The sequence below is a fragment of the Didymosphaeria variabile genome (genome assembly GCF_027946475.1).
Source record: "Didymosphaeria variabile strain IMI 356815 chromosome Unknown scaffold_4, whole genome shotgun sequence".
NCBI classification, from domain to species: domain Eukaryota; kingdom Fungi; phylum Ascomycota; class Dothideomycetes; order Pleosporales; family Didymosphaeriaceae; genus Didymosphaeria; species Didymosphaeria variabile.
Window position 1 is genome coordinate 1,030,878 of NW_026611623.1, and position 27,084 is coordinate 1,057,961.

The window sequence follows — 27,084 nt, forward strand, 5'->3', positions numbered from 1 at the left end:
GGGCCAGGCTGGATTTTGTATATAGCGAGCAGGAGTGTATGAGTTATCATGGCGATAAGGACAATAAACAGAACTATGATAGCGATCCACTCCCATTTCATACGGGGTCCTGACCCATAAAGCTGCCAATGCACAGGTGCTGAAGACACGAAGGTGTCATTGTGTATCTGGAATGTCCATGCTGCAGTTGAGAGCTGCTGCTGAGCTAGGGTAGCAAGGATAGGCGCAAGAGCTGCGGTGTCGGATGTAAAGCTAGAGTGCTGTGTCTGTAGGGTTCGGGCAGCCATGGCAAGATGAGGAACGATGCCGAAACTGGGAACCTGTCCATTTAACATTGGCAGGATAGAGTTGAAATGCGTGGCGAGCTTCGCAGTTATCAAAGCATTACTAGAAACCGTTGATACTGGTGCTGGCTGTGCTGTCACCGGGGCCATAATGTTATTGATGGAGATCCAAGGGGGCAACTGCATATCGACTATCCATGTCTCAACCGGAACCAAGACTTGTGAGAGTGTGAGCATACAGGCAGCCCCAGCAAAGTTTAGGGCGTTGCTGGATCCGACATGTACAGTAAATGAGGCACTACGGTTGTTAGGCTGAACAGTCTCGATACCGTTGTCAGGCGGCCCATCGCGGACCGGCTCACTGCAGATGGTTCTCAATTGAGGGACCGTCATCTGAACAATTCCGTGGAAGCCGGTAGCGGTTCTAGCGAACAGTGTTCCATAGGCTTTGTGCCACTCGAAAAGGTTGTAAATACGCTGCGTTTGGACTGAGATGCTCTGCACAGTCGTTCCATTGACTCGCGTTTGTATACCGGTGGTATAGTCGGGTGTATTCCATACAGATGCGAAGTCCGCCGTGACTCGGTTATAGGCCCCCGGTAGTTGTGTGAGTGCAGAGAAAGCCGTGGAAGCTGCGAGCGCGCCTGCAATTTCATCCGCCGCTCCACCCGTAAGCACTAGATCACCATTCTCATCGAGCTATGGCACGCCACCGACCAGAGCCAGTCCTACACGCATATTTGCAGCCCAATTCACTTGATCGATTGACATGAACGGCGTATGTATCGTGAGGTCTCGAAAAGGGTTTTCAGTCAAATTCATGATCTGTCCATGGTCCGGGTACCATCGTTTCTTAGGCCAACCAATGGTGTTCAAGCTGGCACCAAGAAGAATCACAGAAACGGAGATAGCTAGGGTGAGTATCAGTCGACCGATGGTTCCCCAGCCGAGCAAGCCTACTGCATGTCGCCTTCTGGTATAGGCACGTATAGAAGCCCACGGTTTGACCATTTCATTTTTTTATTAGCGTGTCTTGCATCGTCGCTCCCACTTTAGGCTGTATCATCCATAGCGTGTTGTAAATTAGGCCTGTGTGCTCCAGAACAGCTTGTACGACGACATCAAGGCTCTTATTCACGACACCAAGCATGATGAGCTGAAGATCTGCATCGACTTCAATACTACCAACAGTCGTGGGTGTCAGTGGCCATCGTTCACGGATAAGGCCAAGAATTATCGCCCTTTGGGGTAAGAGATTAGTGCTATACACTAGATGCGTAAGAGGAATAAGGGAATAACGAGACTTACGAGAGAAGAAACCCCGAGCATAATACGGGGAGTGCCAATTGCGTTATATATACTAGACCGGTTTTTCTCAAGCCTAATTCCGAGATAGCCTTGTATTTTGGAGACGGCAATTTGAGCTTCGTGATGATCATCCGCAGAAATCCTCGAATTGCTGATGCAGGTGTAACGGAAGACATCATGTATGGGCTTTTCATACAATGAGAATCTGTTTGTTTAGAATATCAGAGCTGGCAAGGCTCAGAGAAATATAGAGACTGAGGCTGCAGCGTTTCTTGGCAATTAATGCGAGTACGAGTACATGGTTAAGCGAGTAGGTCACTCTGCCCAGTCCGCACCAAAATGTAGTTTCACCGATCGTAAAGACGGAATTATTTAGTAATAATATGAACACCTAATTTATGAGGGACCCACCAAAAAGATCCCTTAGTCAAGTGTACTGACACGCATTGAGTAATACATTATTACGTCGCTTTTATGGAATCCCTTGTCTAGCATGCTCGCTTGTAGTGTGGGCTAAGAAGAGACTCATCAACCCAGTTCGGATAAACCTATAGCCCTTCGCAGCGAGTAAGCCAGCAACCATACATTGACGCTGCGTACTCGTGTCGAAATGTGGTGAGTCCAGTAAAGCTTGCCAGCGCCTCTTCAAATCTCTTATTTTTCGGGGCGCTTAGTGGATTCTCCCAGACCAGCTTCTCCGTCTATGTATCAACATGTCCATCTTAGGGACGAACCAAATTGTATATGCCAGGTGGAGATGGCGACTTGTTGATTCAAATCAGAGATCAGATGTAGCGGTGAGATCAAAGCGAGTGTAGGTGAAAGTGAGAGTGGATTTCGAAAGAAGACGATGATTAGGTCGCTCCTTCTCCGTTCACTTTCACCACGCGCGAACCTCCCCTCGTTTCTGTGTCGTGACGGTTATCCGTCGTCTCTTCTCCACCACCTCAACACCTCGTATCCTACAGCACACTTCAGGAAGATGGCGTCACCGAGGATTCTGCTCAGCAGCGCTGAAGCACCGGACATCAACAATTGGGTCCCGCCTAGCTATGCTCAAGATTACGAAGTGCGACAGGATCTCATAACAGCTGATGGTGCCCAGCTAACAAGCCGTTTAGAAGCTTGCTCGTCTGGCGCAAGACCTTTTTGGTCAAGAACTTCCTGGAAACAGTTGGGATGTGCATTTCCATCTTGCGGCGCTCGACATTGGCGCATCGACATGTACTGCACGTGTGGTACCTCAGTTGTGGAATAAGGGTGATTACTTCACTCATGACTTCACGATGACTGAAGAGCTCTATCTCTACGCCCATTTCGAGCCGAAGACGATTGCGAGCGTAGGATGCCAGGATCATGTCCCACCAACCATGGACCTTAGCTTCCTTGAAGCGGGTATCGGAAATTACAGCACCAAAGAGGCGAGTTTCCATACGTACTGCGACCGTACCTTGCGCTGATTGAGACTAGGTGCGAGCCAGTGGACTTCCGGGTCTTCACTTCCAGAGCGGTCAAGCTCAGTTTCTTGACCTTTCGTTCTTAGAACCTGCACTTGACGAACTTGAAGATGCGAAGCTGCTGGCGAAACCGAAGAAGAAGACAGAGTCGAAGTCGAAGTCGAAGGCCGAGCCAGAGCCCATTGGCAAGCGCACTCGCTCTTCAGTGTCTCAATACACCGCTCCGAATCGTGACCCCACCGTGTATCCTGCACTCCCAGCAGATGCAACCCCGGAGAATTTTGTCAAAGACAGAGGATTCGCCATGACCGACAATACCAGAGACGAATTTCTTACATCCGGCAGAACATTGGCAAGTCTGTGCGTTGGCCGGGCACAAGCAATCGGCAGAGCAAGGCTGATTGCCAGCAAGTACGGGGTCAAAGCACGGAAGCCTTGCGACTCCTGCAAAGCCAGGAAAAAGAATTGTCGAATCTTTCATCCTTTACTGCACACCGAGCCTTGGCATGCAGTGAAGCCGCGTCGCTCGGGGAGAGGAGCAGACCGTCGTTGCGCTTGTTGCTCGAACGATTACAAGCCGTTTTGCAATGCAGAGTAGGAGGTCATTTTCCTAGACGGGACAGTTTGATTGTAAATGAACGAAGTTTTGAGTTTCAGCCTGGAGCCAAAGTCGCGCTTGGCAACGTCCATATTGGACTTCGGTTTCTGCGCAATTGAGGGTGGACATGAGAAGGTATATCAGCATCTAATGACGATGAGCAGAAGCATAGGGTTGGGGCACAACTGGTTACACGTCGTCTGCAAAACGCTTGGATTTGACTCTTTAGCTGTCGATGCATGCATGATGCTGATTGCGCGCGAACCTTTGATAATATAGGAGGTTCATATCTGATGCTTCACGTTCGCCACCTCAAGGCTCGCATATCGAATATGATAAGTCACTTCATATACCGCGAACATGAGGCGCATCGTAATTATGTATTCGTCTATTTGATGTGTCGTTGCTTTTCGTGTTCGTGTGCTTCATAAAACGTAAACCTTCCGACGTTAGGTATATCAACCGCCAAAACATCAAACCTGTAGAGTTCCACCACGTCTTACCGGACCCATTCAGCGTACCCTAAAATCTACTCAAGCCACCGGTCTTCCTTCGAAACTCAACCCTAGCATCTTCTGCGTCGCGCTCATTATACCCCTGATTCCGCCCAAGACACTCGAAGTCGACCCGCTCGAACTACGACTTTGCCACATTAGCTCTAGGAACAAGTTTCTCAATGCCGTTCCAACGCATCAACACAAAGGAGAAACTACGCCTCTTACGCAACAACAGGCCAGCCTCCCACCCACTCCAAGTAATTAAACCCAAAGAGGAATTGGCTCGCATCATACCCCACGCTCGGCCTCACTGACACTTGTTAGTATTTGAAACTTCCCTTACTCCATGCAAATTTCACTCACCATAGTGATAATACAACACCGTCCTCCCCGTCTTGTCATCGAGCAGCACCCCCTGGCCCCCCGGCGCGTATACGTCGCCATGGCTGCCTAGCACTAATGTTCCCCCACTTTCATCACATCTCCGTCCGTCTCTGTCCGTAAATGGCCCAGCCGGTGTCGCGGCTTTGCAGACCAGAATCCTGTACTCGTGGCCGGGCGGCGCGAGATTTGGAGGTATGGCGCAGCAGTTACCGGCGCTGAAGAACAGGTAGTATTCTCCAGCGTACGGGTATATGAAGGCGCCTTCTACAACATCAGGATTTGCGGTGGTGTTGCGGATGAGATTGTTCAGGTTGAGAGAACCGTCCGTCCAAGAAGTGGGCCCGGTTGCAGTTGTGTCGCGTTTCTGCTGGAGGCCTTCGTGAGTGCCAGAAGGTCCGCCTCTGATATTCACTGCTTCGTCACGCTTATAGACTAAAGCCTCAGAGGCGAGCTGCATGCTGAAGATTCCATCCCAATAGCTTCCGAAGGTGAGGTGGACGGGGCTTTCCGAGGTCTCTTGGAAGATGGCTGGGTCGATAAGGTTGTAGGACGGTGATTGTGCGATGTTAAGGCTGCCGTGGTCGGTCCAAGATCCTACTTCGAGTGTTTTTGATGTTGCGAAGCCAATCTGTGAGGCTTGAGAGCCGAGGTAGGAGACGCTGTAATAGCAGTAGAAGGTGTCGTCGATCTTGACGACGTTCGGTGCCCAAATATCCTGCCTCCCGACATCAACCTGGATTCTCGTTCCCTCTTCCAACAACGACCCCTGATACGTCCACGGTCCGTTCAAATTGTCCGCCGTCGCAACAGCGATGTTTCCGCTCGTGCTGAAGCGGTGGTACGTTCCTCCCTCGACATAGATGTTTGGGTCGTGTATCCAGGAGCAGTTTCCCAAGCAGGGTTCTGGGTCTGGAAACAGTCTCTTGACAAGGATTGGTGATGCGTGGGCAACGGCGGAGAGGAGCGATATCGATCGTATGAGCATTCTGAGATAGTGGTGCAAATGGCGGATAGAAGTGAGGTGTCGCGGTGTAGTGTGAGCAGCATTCAATGGTAGGGAGCGTCACTATGGCGGGTGTGAAGGGGTATATATGATTAGTTGTGCTTGTGTGAAATCCATGCAAGGCGTAGAAAGATGAGAAACAAGGTCCTAAGTCCCCTGCGAAGGAAGGGGGCTCAGATAAGAGGAGTCATTCCTGGCTGCGGAGCCCGGCTCCGCTGTCCGCACGTACGGGCAGGTGTACATGTGGGCCATATTTATTCTCGACACTGTGTTGGCAGAAAAGTATGTTGTGGGGCTGGGTCTCTGTATACCTATGGTATGAGACAGACCTGAGCTCAGTCGGCGGTGCAGCGATGCGCCGGGCGAGTTACCGTCTTTTGGCAAGCACTACTGGTAGTGATATTGCAGCAGAGACTCTTGTTTTCATTTGCATACGTTGAGCACACAAGTGTAGCAACAGGGGGCTCAGTGGAGATATCAACGTCAGACCGCATTCGCGACTTGGGTATGCCTGTTTTGAAGTCGCTTCCCCTGGCGCACGGTCACAATTATCCCTGCAGACTACGTTCAGGAACGCGTGCGTTGTACAATATGACAGGCAATGCACATAAGATACTCGGTGACTCACTGTCAGTTTCCCTGGTTACCGTGGGTGTAGCAATTTACGATTGGTTGCGAAGAACCCCCTTTTTCGTGCACTGTGAGCATCTTGCATGTTTTCGAAATTGGCTGAGAAAAGCCCAGTGTTGGATAAGACTTGATCTACTAGCACCGAAATTTGTGGCGAAGCAGGCGTTGCACGATAATCTTATCGGTGTGGCAACCATAAGCAGGCTATGTCAGTGTACATTAGGTTGTTTTATCTTCGAGCTAAACAAGCGAAAGAGAGAACGTAGCGCAATCGTGGCATGATCAACATGCATTTCTTTAATACAGATCTGCAATGTATCGGTTTTAATCGCTCTCGTCCACTTCTCTCATATTATCATTGTGACCAGGGTATTGGATTGTGACATCGACCAAATTGAGGGCAATAGGTCACGATTACGTACTGGCGTCGCGTAAAGAAGGCGATTTTGAATGTTATAAAACAGCATGTGAGGGCATGTGGGCTGGATGATACTAGTTGGATCCTGTGATAATGAAGTGGCCATTTCTGGGTTTCGCTGGACGATACCCAGGTGCTTGCTGGTAAATTTCACAGCGAGAATCATCGTGTGAAGTTATTACATTTTTACATACTGTGTTCCAGAATACTAAGGTTCCGTCTATGCAGAAGCTACACCAAGCAATCCCACAAGACCCAGAATCGTTGCGACGGTAATCTCACCCTTTGGTCTCTTCCACCCCTGCTCAATCGGTAACCGCTCCTCCTGGAACAAAGTCTTTACCCATTTGGTAACAGCCGTGACGCCCGTCTCGTTGGACATTACGTTGAGATACAGCGCAGATTCAATGAAGCTGGCTTGTTCGTCGCCTTCGTATTGAGGATTGGCAGCCTTTGCGGCAGCGAGGCGATCCTTGCGAGCCTTTGCCACCGTGCCAAGATCAATTGTAGCCTTGGTGAAGTGGGATGCAGTCTGAGCCCAGATGGTCTTGTTGAAGCTGTGGTTGTCGCCGAAGAAGATGTCGTTCCGGCTGAGGCTGCCATCGTGCTCAATCACTGCAAATGGTCAGTCTTCATGTTCTCCATCACGCATCTGCTGATGTTGAGTCTTACAGCCATGTTTGTTCAGGTCGGTAAGATGGAAAGTGCTAGCGTTTCCTGTTGTTGAGCCCTGCAAAGCTGTTGCGCCCACAAGCTTGGTTGCATCCGCTCCGAGATTGACTCCATTCTTGAGTCCTGCGACTAGGACTTCCATGGAGATATCTGAACCATCTCTGGGGAGGTAGCCATGATTGGCTAGGGTGTTGAGCATCGGGCATGGAGCTCGCCCTAGACGGCAGTTTTAGTACTTCTACTGGATACGACCAGACTTTGTACGACATACGGTCAGTTGCTGTGGGCGCTTTCCATGAGTGGTCTTCTGTTTGCCTTGTCTGAAGCGAAGGGTACGCAACGGCAGAAGACAGCAGACAAGCCACCCAGACTGTAGCCTTCATCTTCAAGAAAGCTTTCAACGCGAAAGAAAAGAGAGTATGACGGCGAAGGAGTGAACGAATAGGTCGGACAAGTCGCAGACTAAAGGAAGAGGCTGGAAGAACAACTTATTACATTATGACAGCCCAAGCTCCGCTTCGAATAATATACACCAAGAGTCTCTGCACCCCTATCACATCTCGCGTGGAAGTTTTGACAGTGCGACCGAGGTCCTAGAGTTGATGTTCGCGGCGTAGGTACGGGCGTTTCACCACTTAAGGATTCCCAATTAAATGCCAGTCGGGCCTTCGCGCTAAGCGAGGCTGTTTTCTCTGGGATAGACCTTTCAAGTCGAGGAGCGCTCGCAGTCTAGATCTTCGAAAGGCGCACAATAGCCTCATCTCAAGGTATAATTGAAGACCCAAGCAATTGGAAGAGTATCGCTTTGGATGGATTGTGGGTGGAAGCTGAAGTGCCAGGGTTTGGAGATGTCCATTGTAGTTCCCTTCGGCAGCTAGCTAGTATAGGGATCGTGCGACAAGCATCCACTTCTGGTATCCTTGCAGCTGCCCTTTCAGTCGTGCTCCGCAGATGAAGGGCAAATTTCGCCCTGACGCTGGCCATTTATTTCAAACTTAATTGGGGTCCGTGACAATATCTGAAGACTATTGGTTGTGACGCTGATTCGAAAGCTATGATTCCGGATGTCGCGACGATTGGTTTCGTTCCTGCAGCGCATTGAAGTAAGACCTCAATCATGAAGACATCTGGTCAGATCTGATTCCATGATTCAGATAGAAGTGGTAAAAGCCCATATCCAGAACGAAGCTTTGAGACTCAACTGCCTGGTTTGTGGTAAATTTGTTATGTCTGTTACATAAACAGCAATGTCGTCTAATGTTGCGGAGACAGCCTTGAGGGTTTATCGGAAGCCGATTCTGATATCGTATTTAGAGTCCGTTGGAAAGGGCTAGCTCGAAGGATAAGCTGACTGTGAGGCATTGTAGCGCTTTTTGGAATTAGAATGGCATTGTTCAATGCGGCTGATGTCTCTCGTTTCTTAGCCTTGTGTGCATCACTGTGTTCATGCTTATACTATGACTTTCGGCGCAGTAGAGAGCCAATCATAAACAACGTGTGTAGGTCTATATTATAGTCTTGGGAAAAGATGTAGGATATTAGAAGCGACTTGCACACAACGTTGAAGGCGATGAGCTGAACTCTGAATTGGTGCAATCGGGTCAATCATGCATGGCCAGAAGTCACGCCGTCGAACGACCAGGAACCGTCTTCTTGTAGCTTTTCCGGAAGAGCTATGATGGAAAGCTGGGCGGGTAACAGATCGAGATTCCAGTGACTTCATCAAACTTGGCCATTATTGTATTCATTATGCGTACACTTGACAGGACAGAGCGGTCAACAGAGAGCAAAAGTCGACCCAACGACTGCTGTTCGTGACTACTCGTCTACGTCAGTGCTATTACTCCACTTCTCGAACTTCTTGACGTTCTCCGAGTAGGTTTCGATTTTTTTGTTGATGGCCTGATACGCATCGCTGCCCACGACGATTCTTAACGGCGGATTTTCCATCACTGCCAGGTCGTAAAACACTTTCGCGGCCTTTGGTGGGTCACCTGCCTGCTTCATGTGCCTATTGGAAGCGATCTTTTCTGGGTCGATGTGGTCATACGCTTCATGCAACGCATCGGTCCTGTTCTCGCCGAACTCCATGGATCGTCCGCTCCAATCGGTTCGGAAGCCTCCAGGCTCGATACAAGTGAATTTAATGCCCCACTCAGGTTTGACTTCCTTGGAGATAGACTCGGTGAAGCCTTCGACGGCCCATTTGGAGGCGCAGTAGATGCTGAAGCTCGGCACACCTGTGAGATATCAGCGTCCGTTAGGAAATGAGAAAAGTCAAAGGTTCACTGACCTTGCTGACCGCCGATGGACGTAATCTGCTGGATCACGCCTCCAGTCTTCAGATCCCGCATAGTCTGCATAGCCTTCCGAGTCACATTCAGCAGTCCGAAGAAGTTGATCTCCATCTGCTTCCTGATTTGGGAGTCGGACAACGTCTCGAATGGCCCCGAGAGGCCATATCCGGCATTGTTGACAACAACGTCTACGCGCTTGAACTTCTTGACTGCTGCGTCGAAGGCCTTGTCGATTGAATCGGTCTTGGTAACATCCAAATCCACGAGAAGACTGTTAGAAGAGGTTGCGTCTTTGAAAGAAAGTTTTGAGGAGTTGCGCGCAGTCGCAACCACGTGGTCTCCCTTGCTGAGGACGACCTGGACAAGCTCCGCGCCGAAGCCGGTGGATGTTCCGGTAATGAAAAAGACGCGGGGTGGCATGGTAGACAATAGGGTAGGCTAGACAAAATTGTAAGTTCAGCGTTTGTGATGGCTGAGCAGAGAGTGAAATAGTTTATAGCAGGTCTTATAAGCCGCCGTTAACGGTGATGTAAGGGCAAAGTCCGCTCTATTTCCGATTGACGTTGGTGTGGAGCGTTCTTGATGGTTACGTCAATGCAATCGTCGAATCATTAGCTATGGAGTGTGACCCTGGCTACCAGAAACCCGTTCCTTAACAGGTACGGTCCAGCCTGCGAGGTACCGTAGAGCTAGCCATAAGTAATAGCTGGGATTAATATTCTTTGTGGCTCAAGCATGGCTTCACACATCTGGTCTCACAAGTGGGTTTAGCCCCGGCTTGGCATGGTCATAGGATATAACAGATGCTGCGAGAAGGTGAGATAAGACGGAAGGTTGCACAGTGTGCAGTGCAGTGTGTGGGGTTGCCGGGCCAGTCATGCTAGCCTAGAAAGGACAATTGATTGGCTTGGCGCGAATCCGCGAAACGCGTGAATGCCAAGCAATTGTGGACGCGACGCGCTTTCGAAGCGCCAGCCCCGATTTCTGCCCCTCGTAACGTACTTGCCATTGCTGCTGCGACACCACACTTCTCGATACCCGCACGCTTTTGATACCAGTTTCCTATTGTGTCTGCTGCATTTACGCATAGTCATTCACACGCAGCACTGTTTTTACCCCGCAGTTTTTCGTAATGGCGGCGCCCCTTAGAGATGAGGACAAGGACAGGCGCAGGAGACTTGCTGAAGAGTTTCTGGACCCCGCACGTAGGTTAGAATCATGGAGACACCGAGAACGAGACTGACAAAGCAATAGAGGATGATAGCGCGCGGAGGTACTGGGAACACAATCCCCCGAGTGAACGTACACTAACAGCCCCAGCTACCGCGCCGAGATCCTTAACATGCTCAACCGCGGTCAGAAAAGATTGACAGTCAGTATCGACGAAATCCGATCGCACAATCGAGAGCTCGCCAATGGCCTCCTCAACGAGCCCTTCGCCTTCGTGGAAGCCTTTGACGACGCTCTCAAAAAGGTGGTCGAAACATTTCCAGATCGGCCGAAGCACGAACGATCAGACGATGCAAAATATTACTGCGCGTACATTGGAAGCTTTGGCGAGTTTTCATGCAACCCACGGTCGCTCGGCTCGCAACAGCTGAACCACATGGTATCGCTGGAGGGCATTGTGACAAAGACCTCATTGGTGCGGCCAAAAGTGGTGAAGAGTGTGCACTACAACGAAACGAAGCAAAAGTTCCACTACCGACCGTATGTCGATCAAACGATGACTATGGGTGCCGGAAGCACAAGCGTATACCCGACAGAGGACGATGAGGGCAATCCGGTATGCATAGGGAAAGATAAAATGCGCAGGAAGATAAAGCTAACTATTTCCAGCTCATCACAGAGTACGGATACTGCGTGTACAGGGATCACCAAACAATCTCAATTCAAGAAATGCCCGAACGAGCGCCAGCAGGCCAGCTTCCCAGATCTGTGGACGTGGTGTTAGACGACGATCTTGTGGACCGTGTGAAACCCGGAGACAGAATCCAGCTTGTGGGTATCTACCGCTCCCTCGGTAACCGCAATGCTGGATCTGGCAGCTCCACGTTTCGCACTCTTATACTTGCTAATAATGTCATCCTATTGTCTTCGAAAGCGGGAGGCGGTATCGCTCAGGTTGTTCCCACTGCCATGGACATCCGGAATATCAACAAGATCGCGAAGAACAAGAGGGTGTTTGAGCTATTGTCTCAGTCCTTGGCTCCATCTATCTACGGTCATGACTACATCAAGAAGGCCATTCTACTCATGCTTCTAGGTGGTCAGGAGAAGAACTTGGAGAATGGCACCCATCTAAGAGGAGACATCAACATTCTCATGGTCGGTGATCCGTCTACTGCTAAATCACAGTTGCTCCGCTTCGTTCTCAACACTGCTCCTCTGGCTATTGCCACTACTGGTCGTGGCTCTTCAGGCGTCGGTCTGACAGCTGCCGTGACCTCGGATAAGGAAACCGGCGAGCGACGTCTGGAAGCAGGTGCTATGGTTCTTGCTGACCGCGGAGTCGTTTGTATCGACGAATTCGACAAGATGTCAGATGTCGATCGTGTGGCCATTCACGAAGTCATGGAGCAGCAGACCGTCACCATCGCCAAAGCTGGTATCCACACGTCGCTCAACGCCCGGTGCAGTGTCATCGCAGCCGCCAACCCCATCTTTGGTCAATACGATATCCACAAGGACCCGCACCGCAACATCGCCCTACCAGACTCCCTCCTTTCACGTTTCGACTTGCTCTTTGTTGTCACGGATGATATCGAAGACGCACGAGATCGTCAGGTGTCCGAACACGTCCTTCGCATGCATCGCTACCGCACACCTGGTGCTGAGGAAGGACTTCCTGTTCGTGAAGACGGTGGTCAACTACTGGGTGTAGGCTTGGAGACTGACACAGATTCGAATAAGTCGACTGAAGTGTATGAAAAATTCAACCCTATGTTGCACTCTGGCGTAACGATTACCGTTGGGCGCGGCGCGCATCGAAGGACCGAAGTTCTCTCCATCCCTTTCATCAAGAAGTACATTGCCTACGCTAAACGCGAAAAGCCGGTTCTTACCAAAGGCGCTGCAGACCACATTGTAACAGTGTACTCGGCTCTACGTAACGACGAACTTGATGCCGGCACACGTCGCACTTCGCCTATCACCGCCCGTACGCTGGAGACACTCATCCGTCTCTCAACTGCGCATGCCAAATCTCGTCTGTCGAAGCGGGTAGAACAGAGAGACGCCGACGTTGCTGAGCAGATCCTTCGATTCGCCTTGTTCAAAGAAGTTGTTGAAACGGAACGGAGAAAGCGCCGCCGCGTCACCCGTGACCCAGATGCCATGTCCACGGATGATGAATCGTCAGAGGATGACGATAACGATGAGAATGGTGACGAGAGAGAAACCACCGCTACGCGGAGAACGGACGGTCCTAGCACTCGAAGCCAGCAGACAGGCACCACACAAACACCCGCCAATGAGGATGAAGAGGAAGAAGAAGACAACGAGGATCTCTACAGCACGACACCCAAAACCCAGCGGACAACCCAACGAAGTGGCAAGACTGCATCTAGTGGTCGCGCCGGTGCGAGTTCCTCCCAGTTCAGCGCAGCGTCTTCTCGCCCGGCATCCCAACTGCCTGCAACACAGACAGAATCGCAGGACTCGCAGAGCATCACGCCTCCGCGTCTGCAAATATTCCAAAATGTGCTCGGCCAGCTTATCGACGGGCCTCTGTTCGCAAACGATGCTGCGGACGTAGAACCCCTGGTTGCAGCTGTGAACTCGAGGCTGGGCGGCGGGAGTGGACGGCAGCCTTTCGAAGAGGCGGAGGCGAGGAAAGCGCTCGAGGAACTGAGCGAGAGGAACAAGATCATGTTCTCGGATGATATCGTGTATAAGATCTAATATGGCCGATGAAAGGATCAGAAGAGAACGATGGCACGAGCGTGATGGGATATGACGAGGACGAGGTGGATATCTAGGCGTTTGGAGTAGTCACTTGCAGATACCTCGTCTAATTCTGATGATATAGCTTACACTCTGAGCGTTCAGACTTATCGCGAGGTGACCTTCCACTCTGCTGCAATGTTGTGTCGAAACGATTGAGAAGTTGAGTTTAGTTCATCCTCAATACAGAGCCTCGACACCGTTATCGACGTTGCGTCCAGGTCCCGTCACGTCCGGCACGGATATGACTCTGTAGGCCGCATGGCAATGCAAGTCTTCCAGTCCGCTTGACCTGACCTGTAGTGCGAGTCGAACACGCTGTTTGTGGCTCACCATCCTAGACGTCCTTGTGCCAATGGACGAGCATACGAACGTGTTCCACGACTACCTTGAACTCGCACGAGTATCTCATGTAAATGCCTGGCCGTCGACTTCGCACGATGACTCGCGATGTTCGTGCCTTTGCGTTATCATCAGATCATCAGACGACCACGATGCTCATGTGTATTTGAAGGGTACGTCTCGGTCTGAGCGTGCTCTCGGGACGCGGTGAAGCAGTGCAGTCAGTTCGGGAGCCATTGCAAGTAGGCTGTTGTACGTGTAGAGATGATTGCGAGAGCTACAGGATGAGCGCGTAGGTCTCGAGAGAAGGAAGGTGTCGATTCGCGTGAATCTGAAGATGGACCTAGAGACTGGCTTTAGGGATGTCCTGTCTCGTCAGCGGACAGATAGCACGAGCATTACATGCTCGAGCCTTTCGGTCGGGACACACAGTATCTCTCAAAGACTCCCTTCTGGTCTGCGTCGACTGAGACTGTGGAACGTTCCAGCGAGTGTATGATGAAAGGAGGGAGCGGACGTAAATATCTGTCAAGGTTTGCTCCAGAGATTCATTCGCAAGCCGATTCTACCAAAACAGAGACGTTGGGTTGAGTCTTCACTCCAGGCTCGAAGCGGCGTGGGTGGTGCTAGCTGGAGGGTCCGTCACGAACGAATATATCTGTACGTTCAGGTAGAAGAATAGGATACTCGTCCAAGGAGAGTACTGGCCAAGGTCTATAGAACATGGTGGTAGAAATACGTATGGTTTGGTAGAAGAGTTAACGCATAACCAGTTTTTAAGGAGCAGGTTTTCAACGATGATGGGGCCTTCGTTGAACGACAGGACGGTACAAGAAAGCAGTGAGTAAGAAGACGAAATCAGGTAGAGCAGGATACACATCTGACAGAATCACTGATGCATGTGTTTAGTTTAGTTCTTTCATTTCAATGTGCATCTATGGCATCGTACATCAGGCTGTGAACTCGGACGAGTTTTCGTGGCCTACATTTCAACAGACAGGTGAGTGGGACTCGGGCTCCTCGCACACCCTCAACTCATCAAACTCTCTCAACGAAAACCCAGAGTCTCCTATTCAGCTTCCATTGTTCGATCATCAGCGTGCTCACCGAGTCCACTACACCGACCATCTTAATCACACCAGCCTCACTCATCTTCACTCACTCCAATCACCAGCCTCATTCATCTTTGCTCATCCCGAACACTAGCCTCACTCATTTTCGCCCACCCCAATCACCATGCTCTCCTCCCCTCTGCCTCGCCGAAATACACAAACCCAGCTCTCCACAAACACGACCACCCTGAACATCGCACACATGACTACTCAACACGGCGCCCCTGCATACCCACATTGGAACTTTGCAAGGCACTCGGCACACAAGCAAGAAAACTCACCCCCAACACATCACTTCCCGTTATTGATAGTCCGTCGTGCATACGCTTACGCACCCCGGGGCTCGGATTTTTTTCGCAGCGACTGGCGAGCCCGGACACACACCCGCCGTCTTTGCTCAACGCAGCAACGATTGACGTCGGGTGCTAGCTCGGCCGAAACGGCACACGTACCTCGGTCGGTACGAGCAAACAACGGGAAGCGAGTCCAGGGCGTAGCGAGAGCGTGCACACGGTTTTGAACGCACGATTTTGACGTACATGTACGTACGGGCCGGCCGATGGAGGAGGGGGCAGCGAGCGAGCGATTCAGCTATGCCGCAGCGGATATGGTTGGAGATTTTGACAGCTCGGCTCACGCTAGGCTACGCGGTGGCGAGGGCGGACGAGGCAACCAACCTGCCACGATGGATTGTGGGCCGACTTGTGAGCTGTTGCACTCGTGTCGGGTCGCTTGCTGGGCAGCCACAGCTGTGCAGGGCAGGACGTCGGATGGAGGACCCGGGTGGGCATCGCAAGCGCGCGGCGAGGCGAGTAAAGGAGAGGAAATGAGACGTAACGGAAACTCCGCTCGTTCATCGAAGGAAGGATGCTCCGCTCCGAAGCAAGCGCTCCATCCGTTCGTTCGTTGGTCGCTTCACGATGGCCGTTGAAAACCAGCGGGGCGCACCCAATCACGCCCCGCCGCCGAGCTTCCTCGGCGCCCTGTGCGTCCAACAACACGACTGCGGCGCGACAAGAGATTTCGTGACAAACGGATTGCTACGGGTATGACGCCCGTTGTCGGTCCTATCTGATGATCCCTACCCAGCTGCAGCCTCAGCGCCGGTGAGGATCGAGCCTCGGTGATGAGGGCCCACAGCAGTGGTTCAAGCATGCTGTGCTGTGCCGCAGACACGTGCAGGACGAGGACTGGGGAGGGGATGTTAGGACTGTGTTGGGCATTCACTGTACAGGTACGGCGCAGTAGCGAGTTCAGAGGATCGAGTGCAGCCGCGAACTCGCCCCGAAGTTGTGTAGGCTGCAGGGCGCGTCCTAAATTTAGACGTGTACACAGTGTGTTGAATTGGCTTACGCGAGAACGTGCATGGTTCGCACGACAGCAAGTGGTCGTAGTAGAGGCTGGCAAACATGGTTAACATCAATTCGTCGACGGGGAATTCCATGGGGGAGCAGGCAGAGGGACAGCGTGGTGCAAGGCGATACTTGACAATCTTCTTCTGGCTTTGCCCGCATATGCGATGCGTTTCAGAGACGTTGGTCCTGCAAGGACAGTCCCCTTTCCACATGGCGCTTCGGCTCTTCTCCCCGTTCATTCGCAGTTGCCGCATGCGGGAGTTTGTGTCACACAGGATTTCTCTTGGTAATCTGTGCCCGCCAGTGAGACGTCCCGTACTCCGGCTCCGCACTGTCGGGTACTCGCTTCGTGTGCCTCTCCGCATGTAGTGCAAGTACCTCGACACTCAATACCTGCTTACCTGCATGTCTGCCCACGCGGCCTTGACGCTGCCCTCGTAATTGCCAACGGCTTCGTACATCTTTGAGGCCTCCTCGTATCTATGTGTAGCATTCCGTAGCTGCCCTGTCCACTTTGCACCCCCTCGGCATACACATACGGAGACCGGTGTTCAAGTCGGTCAGGAAAATCATGCTCTAGGCGAGAGGGCCATAGAGTCGCAAGTCAGAACCTTACCCTGCAGTACCAATATGTCCCGTTATATTGTTTGCAATCTACTGCCGCTTGGAACCGAAGGTTTCCTCGGTTTTGTGACAACGGGTGACCCGGGCCTGTGGTAGAGGCTGCGCAATATAGATACACGACGCTTTGGGAACGGAAAAACCAGATTGGCAAACGCTGCGACCATGGACAATGTGCGTACTGACCGACAAGTGCGTTAGCTGTGGTGATTGAACAATCACTATAGTCACCTGTATCTTAGGTCAGAGACAAATGATACTTGTTCTATATCAGGCTCAGAGCCCTTCGTACTCGTCTAGTCATGAGTGTGAGCAATCTGGGGGCCGAATGGCACTGGCCTTTTGTTTCACCATGTGTATACTATTCCCGTCAATTACAGGCATACCTCCATGTTTTGCTCCGACAAGCGGCGCACACTCGCATGCCCAGGAACAGTTGCCCAAGGCACTGACGGCCGTGCGGCAACGTGGGAGCCATGTCCGAGAGTAAGCCTACTATAGTATGTGCAGCAAGTAGACGAGGCAGGTCGTATTCGTGTGTGAAGGGTCTGGTCGATTCGTGGAAATACTGGCTTCGTGAAACTAGCATTGCTTGCTGGCATATGTCAGTAAGTTTCGAAGCTGTAGTTTGCATAAGGATATCTGCGACAGGATACGGGTTATCGGTTGTGGTGGTATGATATGACGAGGAAGCTGCGAGGATCGCAATCAACCGAAGGCCGAAGAGGCATCCCGAAGACGCTGCAGGAGCCTCTATTTACTGTATTATCGTACGATGTTACCTTGGAATCGCGAAGAACTCCAGGATAGTCGCATCCAAGCCGATAATTCGACATGCTCAGTCGAGCGTGCGTGTTATCAAGATTAAATTAATTTCGTAATCAGGAAAAGGTCATGTCGATGAACGATGCTGAAAGCACTGTGCGTGATGAAAACTCACCGGGGCACGTCTCGACGCTCAAGTTGCTCGCCTTCTTGGCTGACAGAACCGTAGCTGTCGACCAAGTTTCAATGAATGCAGTATCAGAGTAGCCTCGCACGCATTAGGCTCTACTTCAACACCGTGGATATTGTGTTTCCTCTCAGGGCATAGCTACTGTTCGCATCCGCAAAGTCGCTTACCATCGAAGTAAGTCGTCGTGCAGGCGCAACCCAGAGCGATCTAGAGTGATCGGCCCAAGCCGTGATTAGTTGACAAAATGACAGTCCACCCTTTTGGTCGGCGATGTTGTGATGCATCACTGATTGCACGAAGCGTGAGCAGGCTCGCACAACAAGTCCTACATGTTGACGATCGACGATCGTGTTCATCCTGTTGTCTCTATAGTCGAGATGAGCTCCTCGATAGGAAGCATCCAATCACTGATTCAAGGGCGCTGTGATAGTAGCTGAGGCGCACCTCCACACCAACCAACGTCCTTTGCCAGCAGTGAACAAATCGAGGCATGATCGGCTTGACCGAGCGTTTACGAAGCTTCAGCCCAAAGATGAACGCCACAGATACTTGGGCGCTACTCGGGGATGTTCCGACTGACTAGCAAGCGTTACGAGCGTTGCGTGTGTTTGAGTGCGTCTCGCTCGCTGTGCCTGGGTCCAGAAAGCAGGCAGGAAGCCACGATGCCACCCATAACTCAAATTTGGGTCTGCTTGACGCTTCATGCGGCGCGGAATCAAGTCGTTGAGAGCGTCGCGATGGTGCCTCCTGATTCAGCAGCTAGCGCTCAGTAGTGGTGGAGCCCTTCAGACGTGGCACTTGGACTAGCAACGGGTTTCCCCACTCTCAAAGACGGACAATACACGAGTAGGGGATTGCGGTCACCAAGGATGCCCAGTGTGCGGGCTCTGACAGCAAGATAATTGCGATGTACGTAGACTTAATGATGACACGATGCATTCACTGACGGGTCTACCTGGGAAATCATCCTAGCCATCAAAAGCCGCGTTTGATACTGTTGCCCGATTGCGGTTGCCTCATTTGTCAGTGTACGGCCTCGCACTGGAGAGCAGAGTGTTTGACATGCCCGGAGCTTGCATGTCATGCATCCCTTGCCAGTCTGAGCACATCTCTCAGCAGTGATGGATACTGGCTGAAATTGACCGGATGAAACTCTTGATAGTCCACGATGCTGGCTTCAAGCATGACGTTGAGAGCCCCGCATGGCCGCAGATCGAGCGGTGAGGACATCGCGCGGGAAAAGTGAATTTCGTGATGCACAGAATCCGGTGCGGTACCATCCATGAGCTCTTTCGGACGATAAGTCTACTCTGGCTGCATTAGAGGAGTCTGCACAATGAACGGCGAAGTGTTTCTACCGCCCGTGAATAGGGTCAGCGACCGCGTAGTCTTGCTGACTCCTGTTCAAGGAGGTGCACCTGATGCTGCGAGTCAAATTGAATTATTTGTCAATCGGTCCACTCATTGTAAAGGGGTCCAGCTTCCGTGACGGATGGGCCGTTTGGGCGCACTATGGAGTAGCGTCCGTGAGCTGACTTGCAGTGGTTATTCCCCACAGCAGAAGCGGATCGATCTGAATTCGATTAAGCAATCCCAGAGAAGACTCTGTGCCTAGTGCGCGGTATTGACTGCAAAGTAACAAGTGAGTTTTCGATAGCATCGTCACGGAATAGGCGATGTCGGCGAGGTTGACGTGTGCCTGCTCCCTACCCAGACGGTTCTCCGCTTGGCAGTGGGCTATACGAAGTGCCTGTCTCGGCACGGCTGAGAGGATCTACCCAATTTGAGGATACGCAGACGATCATCCGGCACATCTTGTTCCGGAGAATCGATCGTATCAGGGAGTCGTGCAGCATCGAGACAACGGCGACGTGAACATAGTGGAGAAGATCTCGTTGTCCGGTGTTGAAGATCGCGCAGCAACTGCTTCATTGGTAGGTTTCGAAACGTCACGTTTCTCCGCCAGAAGTGGCGCATGACTTGTAGCTTTCGTGATTCGAGGAGGGGAAATAGCAGGCATCATCGGGTTCGTATTGGGTGTGGGGCGGACAGGGGTGATTCGTCTAATCCAAGATCTAACGGCCAGGGTGCTGTATCTTGCGTAAACTCTGATCCAACTCGATACTGCAGCCCGCAAGCTGGACGCTAAGGCAGCTAGACGTCCTGTAACGTGCCAGAGAGCAACCGGTCGTTGACGGTACCAAGTGGCATCTCTGAGCGACGTGTCATGCTAGTGACGACGTTCAGAAACGGTGTATTGCGCTCCCCGCCATTAGAGCGGGACGGGCCACTGCGCGATCGAGCATTCGCACTGTATCGGCAAGTTCCGCTGTCATAGCGATGCGTTCAACCCTTTTCTTGAACGAAGAATTGCAAGCAGGTTGAAGGCAGCCACTAGCTAACGACTGCCCAATGCAGCAGCGGAAATTACGGACCTTGCATGCGGGAGAAGGGTTTGTGCCGCGGATGTTTGGCGGGTAGATGGGAAGGGGGCGCCATTGGATCGGGATGATGCGGGATGCGCTCGGCAATCTGAATCGATGTCGATCGAAGCTAGGGTTCCCTGTGCCCTTTGCTTCCAGCCGCTTTTTGTTTTGGGTGCAGGCATCTGCGACGCCCCAGTTACATCTATGTACAACCTCCTTATCGGGTGCAAGCAAGCCTGGCGTCTCTGTGCATTCGGAATCTTCCATGGCGCGGACAATCCATGTCGAAGGATGAGAGAATTTCCTCATCCTCGTGAAAGCAACGCTTGTCTTGTCGACGATCCGCGAATAGATCTCCTTACCCTTGTTATTCAGCTTGGCAACCTTGAAGATTGCATCAGTGTTGCCAGGCGGGAGAATTCCCGGTTGCGCAGATCGTGGAGGGGCTTTAACGTCGCCGACCTGCCATACCTGTTTTGGGCGCACAAGCGTTTAGTACCGCAGCCACGACAGCTGCATCAACCACCACAACCGTTTTCGTTACCTTTTCGCCGGAGTCATTCTGGCTTCCTTGCAAATTCCCGGGTCATGGGGTGTTCATGGTGGCTTGTTAGTTTTTGTTGAGCCAAGGAACTCAAACACCCTCCTGCACATCCTCATCAGGACGGGGATCGTGAATAAAGGAATGTCCTGGCACTGCAGAAGATCTTTCTGGCCAGAAGTCTATTTTGGGTGGCTGGAAAATTCAGAGGATCCGAAACCGGCCCGCGCAATGCTCTGCTACAGTGGAATTAGATACCAAGAATCAGGGGAGGACATCTGTGCGACTCCGAGGATCTTCGGCCCCGCGCACCACCCAGAAGTTAACTAACGTCACACAGCACGGGGGAGGTCACCACCTGTTAGCTCTTGCCATGCATGGGACATCTGCTACATAATCAAACATGATGTCGGTGGGCTGAACGCTGCTCAGACATGCGAGCGGCCACAACAGCAGCCAGAGATGGGTCGCTGGAACAGCCGTTAGTCCCGAGGAGGGGGAACAACGCGCGGACAATTGTTTGTATCTTGTCATTATTTCGTCTCAGCTGACACGGACCGTCCCACAACCAACAGGTCAAAGAGCATGCAGTTGAGGTGGTGAGCTGCAATCAGCGTTGTGGCGGCGGCAACGGTGACTGATGGCCGTGACCACAGGTGTGTGGTGAGCGGCCCAACCCCACCAATCTCGCGCGCAAGGGAGCTGTCAGGAACAGGGCCCCACGGCGCTTCTCGTGCCTGCGGCTGCCGCTCTGGCATTTAACCGTGAGAGATGGCGCGTGAAGCCCTGACAGGTATAGCGACCCCGTCGCATGATGCCGGCGCAGCTGCCCTATACGAAAGGCGCAACTTTTGTGCGCGACTGAAGAGGCATGGTTGATGCGGGGGGTAGAGAGACGCGTAGTGAACAGAGGGATCCAGAGCATGGCCTGTAGGCACGAGCGATTGCCGGCTGCGTCGCGCATGCATGCACAGCACTCCTTTGAGCGGTCATGGTGGAACTTTGTAGTGGTGTTGGGATCCGACGGGCTGTTTGAAGCACGACGAGTCGGGCCCGTCCACCAACAAGCGGCAGCGGTTCAACGCTTTCCCCACCAGACCGGGACGCTTAGCCTACTTTAGGTAAATTAGACGAGGGCCGTGGCGCGTCTTGCCAGAAGGCCGGGTTCAAACTCCAAACGGCAGCCGGCGTGGTGAACTGGCGAACGACACCAGTGGTCCAGCGCTGGCAGGCTCGCCATGAGCTGCATGTTGATACACAGCAACGAGCTGCCTGGCACGGGGGCCATTCAGGCTGAAGAAAAGGGCCCTGCCACTGCGCGGTGCTGTGCTGGCGGACGAGCACGCGTGGGGAAAGGGCCGGGGTCACGCTGCAGGCGTGAGACAAAGGCCGGCCGGAGCAGAGGTACGTCTATTTTTGCAGCGCGCACATGGGAGTCTGGTGGGCATGGGGCCTCAGGTGTCGAGATACGAGGCCGTCGCCTGCGATGTGCCTGCAGTGGGCGCGATTGGCCATGGGTTGTCCATCGAGGCCTGCGAAGATGCTGCGAATGCAGCTGTGCAGTCGAGCATGTCCGGGCTTCGCCTGCGGGGCCCGCTTCGGTTGCAGCGTGCGGCACCGCTGAAATGGAGGAGGGCGAGGCGCGGGTGTGGTGAATGTCGATAGCATGTCACTTAGCAGCGTCGAGATCGTGGCTGGACCGCGCTTGCCAAACGGGTGTCTCGACCTCTCTCGTCATCGCCCAAAGCGGCAGCCACGAGCCACACGGTGCGGAGGCTAGCGGCCAGCTATTTGTGTTTCCTTCGCGCCTTCTGATTCGGCCGGGGCCGCTGACTAAGGCTTTCCACAACACCCGCACTGCGTTCCGACTGGGACGCACACGCAAACCACTCCCGCTGCCCTCGGCCGGCGGTCCGCCTGATCGGTACCAGCCAAACTGCTCCAACGGCTGCCTCGAACCGTCGACCTCGCCGACGACAGCTGAGATCTGTACCGTGGAGACGTCGGCTCCCACGCTGTGACTGAGCAGTACCCGCCGTCGGATGGCCTGCCAGAGAGGCAGTCCGGCGACTGGACTGGGCGAGGCCGCAAAGGAGCGTAGCGCATCTGCCAAGGCTTTACCTCGCCGACCTACTCGTTCTACCTGGGGCTCGATGGGGTAGCCACCAGCCTCAGCACCGTTTGATCGACCACGGCCCTGTCCAACCCCCCAACGAGCGAGTGGTGACGCGGTTGCAACGTGCTTCGCGCGCAGGCACGCGTTTGTACCGAAATTGCTGTTTCTTTCTCCACCTGACGACTGACTACCACCTGAGGCTCAAAGATCTGGCCCTCATTTGGTTCCGCTATCTTTGGGCCCGTTAAGAGGCACTGTGTGTATACTACTGCACACTGTACAATCATGTAATCGCAGCACAGTGATAGGGAGCCCGCGAGGGCCTGGGCAGAGAGGCTCACACGGACATGCACATTCCCGACCGCTTGCAGCAGGCCTTATCCATGGTCCCGCACAACCTGGCTTCATCCACCACATCGGTTCGCATTCGCAATTGTTCTGTTCAATAGACACACAGCTTCCAGACGGCGAGCTTGCGGCGACGATGGATGGGCCAACACCCGTGAAATGAATGGTATGCCACCCAGCGGCCCTGGACCCTGGCGCCTGTCGTTCACAGCGGCTGGCTGAAGCGCTTGGTGCGGGTGTGTTTGGTTTTACACAGACATGGGGAAGACGCCGACCGGGTGGAGATATTGGTGTGCCAGCTTCGTGACTGATGTCCTGAATCAGCGCCTCTGATGAGCACCGCCATACCCACGATGGACCGCGCGACGGCCGACCCGCCAGGGCTACCCCGGCGCCAGTCTCTACCGGGGGGCGACCAGGTTGCGCGAGAGAGTGGGTCACGCCGGGATGTGGCTGCTGCATTGTCGAGCAAGCGTTGCAAGGGGAGCAATTGGCCTGAGCCGGAAAAGAAGCGTTTGCGAGCGAGACTTTCTTTTTCTCCCGTGCAGAGGCGGCCCAGCGCGCGCCAAAAAGCCATGCCACGATGTGCTACAAGGGCATCGCACAGATTCCGGCGATCTGGTCCACCGGACTGGGAACAAGCTGGGACGCCTGTGCAGGAGCTCGGAGCCAGAGGGCAGCAGATACATTAGGTGCGGGTCATCGCGCTGCTCATCGTCAAGCTCACTCGTCTCCCACCAAGGCCTCATCTCTCCAGATCCCCCACTCAGCGCTTGCGCCAAATGTACTCTTAAGCTAGAGACCACAACGCCGCATGACGCCCCCTACCCTCTTCTGAGCCCTCCCACCATCACCTTAGCCGCATCGTTCAAAACAAGAAGTCTCCCACACTAAGTCTTGCCAACAAGTCGTTAACTCCTCGCTGTCTTGGCCCCCGCTATTCGTGGTCACTGCGCTGTCCGCCGTTGCAGTATATACTCTTCAGGAACCCGCTGCCGTCTGTTTGGTCCGCTACCACTGGTTCTCATCCACACTTCAACGGTACGGAAACTGACGCCACGGTACCATCTACCACTGTCGCTCAGTTCCGCCTCAACTAAGGTATGTGCTCTCTTCTTACCGTCTGATTCCAATTCAACTACCTCCCTCCACACTACAAATACAACCTGCTTCTCTCCTCTCTCCTCCTACATATACCGCCTTCCATCTCTTAGCCTTCCATGACATGCCACCTGAAGATGCTTTCATTGCAGAGATCCAGACTGGGGCGCGTACCTGGGCTGACCCGAACAGTTTCAACATGGTTGCTCACCGTCGCGGCCCTTGGTCGCAACATGAAGACCGCTATCTTATTGAACTCGTGGGTCGAAATGGCCCGCACAACTGGGTTCGAATCTCACAGGAAATCACAACACGATCACCGAAGCAGTGTCGGGAAAGATATCACCAAAACCTTAAACCTTCGCTGAACCACGAGCCCATTTCTCCGGAAGAGGGCGAACTGATCGAGAAGTTGGTTGCCGAGATGGGCAAGAGATGGGCTGAGATCGCACGGAGACTCAAAGGCCGCAGTGATAACGCCGTCAAGAACTGGTGGAATGGAGGACAGAACCGCAGGAAGCGCAACCCAGAGCGTGACCAGCCGTCTCACACACAAATGCACCACCCGCAAGCCGCATACCACTACCCCGCAGTAGCACGCTCCATTCACCACGAAGACGAGAGTCATCGCCTTTCTTATTCCTCGTCGCGGCGGACCTCACTCAACCCGCCAATGCATTCACCTAATGCGCTCAAGCTTCCTCAGCCGCAGGGTTTTGAGCCTTACGCTGGTGCGCGGCCAGCACCCCTACAGCTCCAACCGTATCCCTCACATTCAGCGCGGGGACGTGGGGTTGAGACGCCCATGCCGTCGCCCTCTGGGTACTCAATCGTCTCCGCAGATGGTGCGCCTTCATTGATCACGGACACCGGCTCAGAGTCACGCTCACCTCGCGGTGCAGCCTCTCCTCTTGATCTCACTCTTGCTCCCCTAGTAGGTAGCCGGGATGAGCGTAGGAATTCATGCACCCGTTACCTACCCCAAATGGGCTTTGCGAATGAGGATGATGACCACACCCCGTATGATTACCGACGCCGCGGGTCTGTTCAGCTACCGCCTCTTGCCAGCGCTGAGAACAGGACCGCTACACCTTTCAGAGAACCGGCTCCAAAGCAAGCGTACAGGATGGAAAGGCCGCAATTGCTCACACAACCTGCGCATCAGCTTGTGCATCACCACTCTCTTCCCTACTCGGCGCCACTCCCTGAGCAACGACCACTGCCGCCTTTCGCCACTCTGGCGGACTCAGGTCGGGTCCTGCTTCCTTCTCCCATGCACACGAGCCCGTCCTCAAGGCAACTTCCGTCGCCCTTTGCGCGCGCGGCACAGCCAAGTGAAACACAGAGCGCACCTGTTTCGCCCAAGGACAAGGCCCAAGACAGCCGCATGGACCTTCGGTTCCTCGCAGTGTGATTGCTCCTAACGTTCCAAGCTATACACACCGTACAGCTTTAGCCGACATTGTCACTTCATGTTTATACGCATACGCAAAGATCTAGTTTCTCATTGTAATGATCACGTTCGATTTCATTGCGGGTACGTCGCCAAGCTCCGGTTTTCCTCACTCCAGGGTTCATTATCCCAATGGCTCAGAACCCTAGACTTGGTCGACACGATACCCAAGCAATATGTAAAACATTGGGAAAAAGGTTCTCTGGGCGGAAATTTGTCATTTGTTTCTCTTGTTTACTATTCCCTCCATCGCTACCCCCTCTTTGTTGATGTTGCTTAGCGGAAGCGAGCGGGTTGTCTACCATCAGGCGTTCACTGAGGGGCATGAATGCATATGCATGCCAGGGACTACGGAGTTCTATATCAGGCTGCCCGTCGCAGGCACTGGCCCTGGACTTGAGCATGTACCATCGACATCTCTCCACGATGTCGCACCAGATCCTACCATACTATATATCATCTACTCCTTCGTTGAGAATCTAATACCCAAGCGGCGTAGCTGCACAGTTCTCAGACATTGATACGTACGACAAGGCTCCCAACAGACAGTGACATGCTATTCTGATCCGTACTTGGACCCGAGTGAACGTTGGGTCAAGGCCCACACGAGTCCCTTGCCGATGCAGCCCAGCATCCTTCACGAACCACGTTTGCGTTTGTGGCGGCAAGCGAGGCGAGGCTGCCCTTCGTTTCCAGCTCAGCGCATCCGTGATGTCGGCCTGGTGACCCGGGTGCTGGGGTTATGCCCCTCTGCTGCACGCAAAGTTTACGACTGCAATAGACTGCACGACTAAGGCAGGGACGGCGTGTCAGTGAACGTGGTGTCGGGATGCCACGGACGCTGACGCATGTTCCGGTAACTCTACTGCGACGCCGAGGGCGATTGCGAGGGCTCGCTTCACGGTGTCACGAGCACATTGCACTGCACCGTAGATAGAAGTATGGATCTGGGCTCAACTGGACGCACTGTGCCACTCTACACTGGTCATGACACAGACAACTGGTCAACGTATTCTACCCGATCGGGTAGCGGCGCTAGGCTGGTCTGAGGTACAGATAGTCGGATTCGTACTCGGCGTGCAGTCGAGCACCCTTGGACCGAAGAAAGTGCGCTGGCTAGAAGACAGGCAAGAGTGACAGGCTTCTAGCATCGGCGTCGCCCCGAACCTTGTCGGTTGGTTCCGTTGCCGCAGACCTTTCCAAATCATCACATCAATCTCG

At 53.1% G+C, this 27,084-nt stretch overlaps 5 protein-coding genes across 5 annotated transcripts; 2 read left to right on the forward strand and 3 right to left on the reverse strand.

Annotated features, from left to right (window-relative positions):
* Positions 1-4,499: 4,499 nt before the first annotated feature.
* N0V89_005226 (uncharacterized protein) lies at positions 4,500-5,513 on the reverse strand (the record flags this gene model as incomplete). The annotated part of the gene is made up of 1 exon (XM_056214003.1): positions 4,500-5,513. One exon carries the CDS (start codon positions 5,511-5,513, stop codon positions 4,500-4,502), a length of 1,014 nt encoding a protein of 337 aa, XP_056071270.1.
* A 1,286-nt stretch (positions 5,514-6,799) lies between these two features.
* N0V89_005227 (uncharacterized protein) lies at positions 6,800-7,393 on the reverse strand (the record flags this gene model as incomplete). The annotated part of the gene is made up of 2 exons (XM_056214004.1): positions 6,800-7,194; positions 7,252-7,393. The coding sequence occupies 2 exons, from the start codon at positions 7,391-7,393 to the stop codon at positions 6,800-6,802; spliced, it is 537 nt and encodes a 178-aa protein (XP_056071271.1).
* Positions 7,394-9,069: 1,676 nt separating this feature from the next.
* Positions 9,070-9,968, reverse strand: N0V89_005228 (uncharacterized protein; the record flags this gene model as incomplete). The annotated part of the gene is made up of 2 exons (XM_056214005.1): positions 9,070-9,491; positions 9,545-9,968. 2 exons carry the CDS (start codon positions 9,966-9,968, stop codon positions 9,070-9,072), a joined length of 846 nt encoding a protein of 281 aa, XP_056071272.1.
* Positions 9,969-10,680: 712 nt separating this feature from the next.
* Positions 10,681-13,451, forward strand: MCM3 (MCM DNA helicase complex subunit; the record flags this gene model as incomplete). The annotated part of the gene is made up of 4 exons (XM_056214006.1): positions 10,681-10,753; positions 10,803-10,821; positions 10,869-11,334; positions 11,388-13,451. 4 exons carry the CDS (start codon positions 10,681-10,683, stop codon positions 13,449-13,451), a joined length of 2,622 nt encoding a protein of 873 aa, XP_056071273.1.
* Positions 13,452-24,609: 11,158 nt separating this feature from the next.
* N0V89_005230 (uncharacterized protein) lies at positions 24,610-25,824 on the forward strand (the record flags this gene model as incomplete). Its single annotated transcript, XM_056214007.1, has 1 exon — positions 24,610-25,824. One exon carries the CDS (start codon positions 24,610-24,612, stop codon positions 25,822-25,824), a length of 1,215 nt encoding a protein of 404 aa, XP_056071274.1.
* Between the last annotated feature and the right edge of the window lie 1,260 nt (positions 25,825-27,084).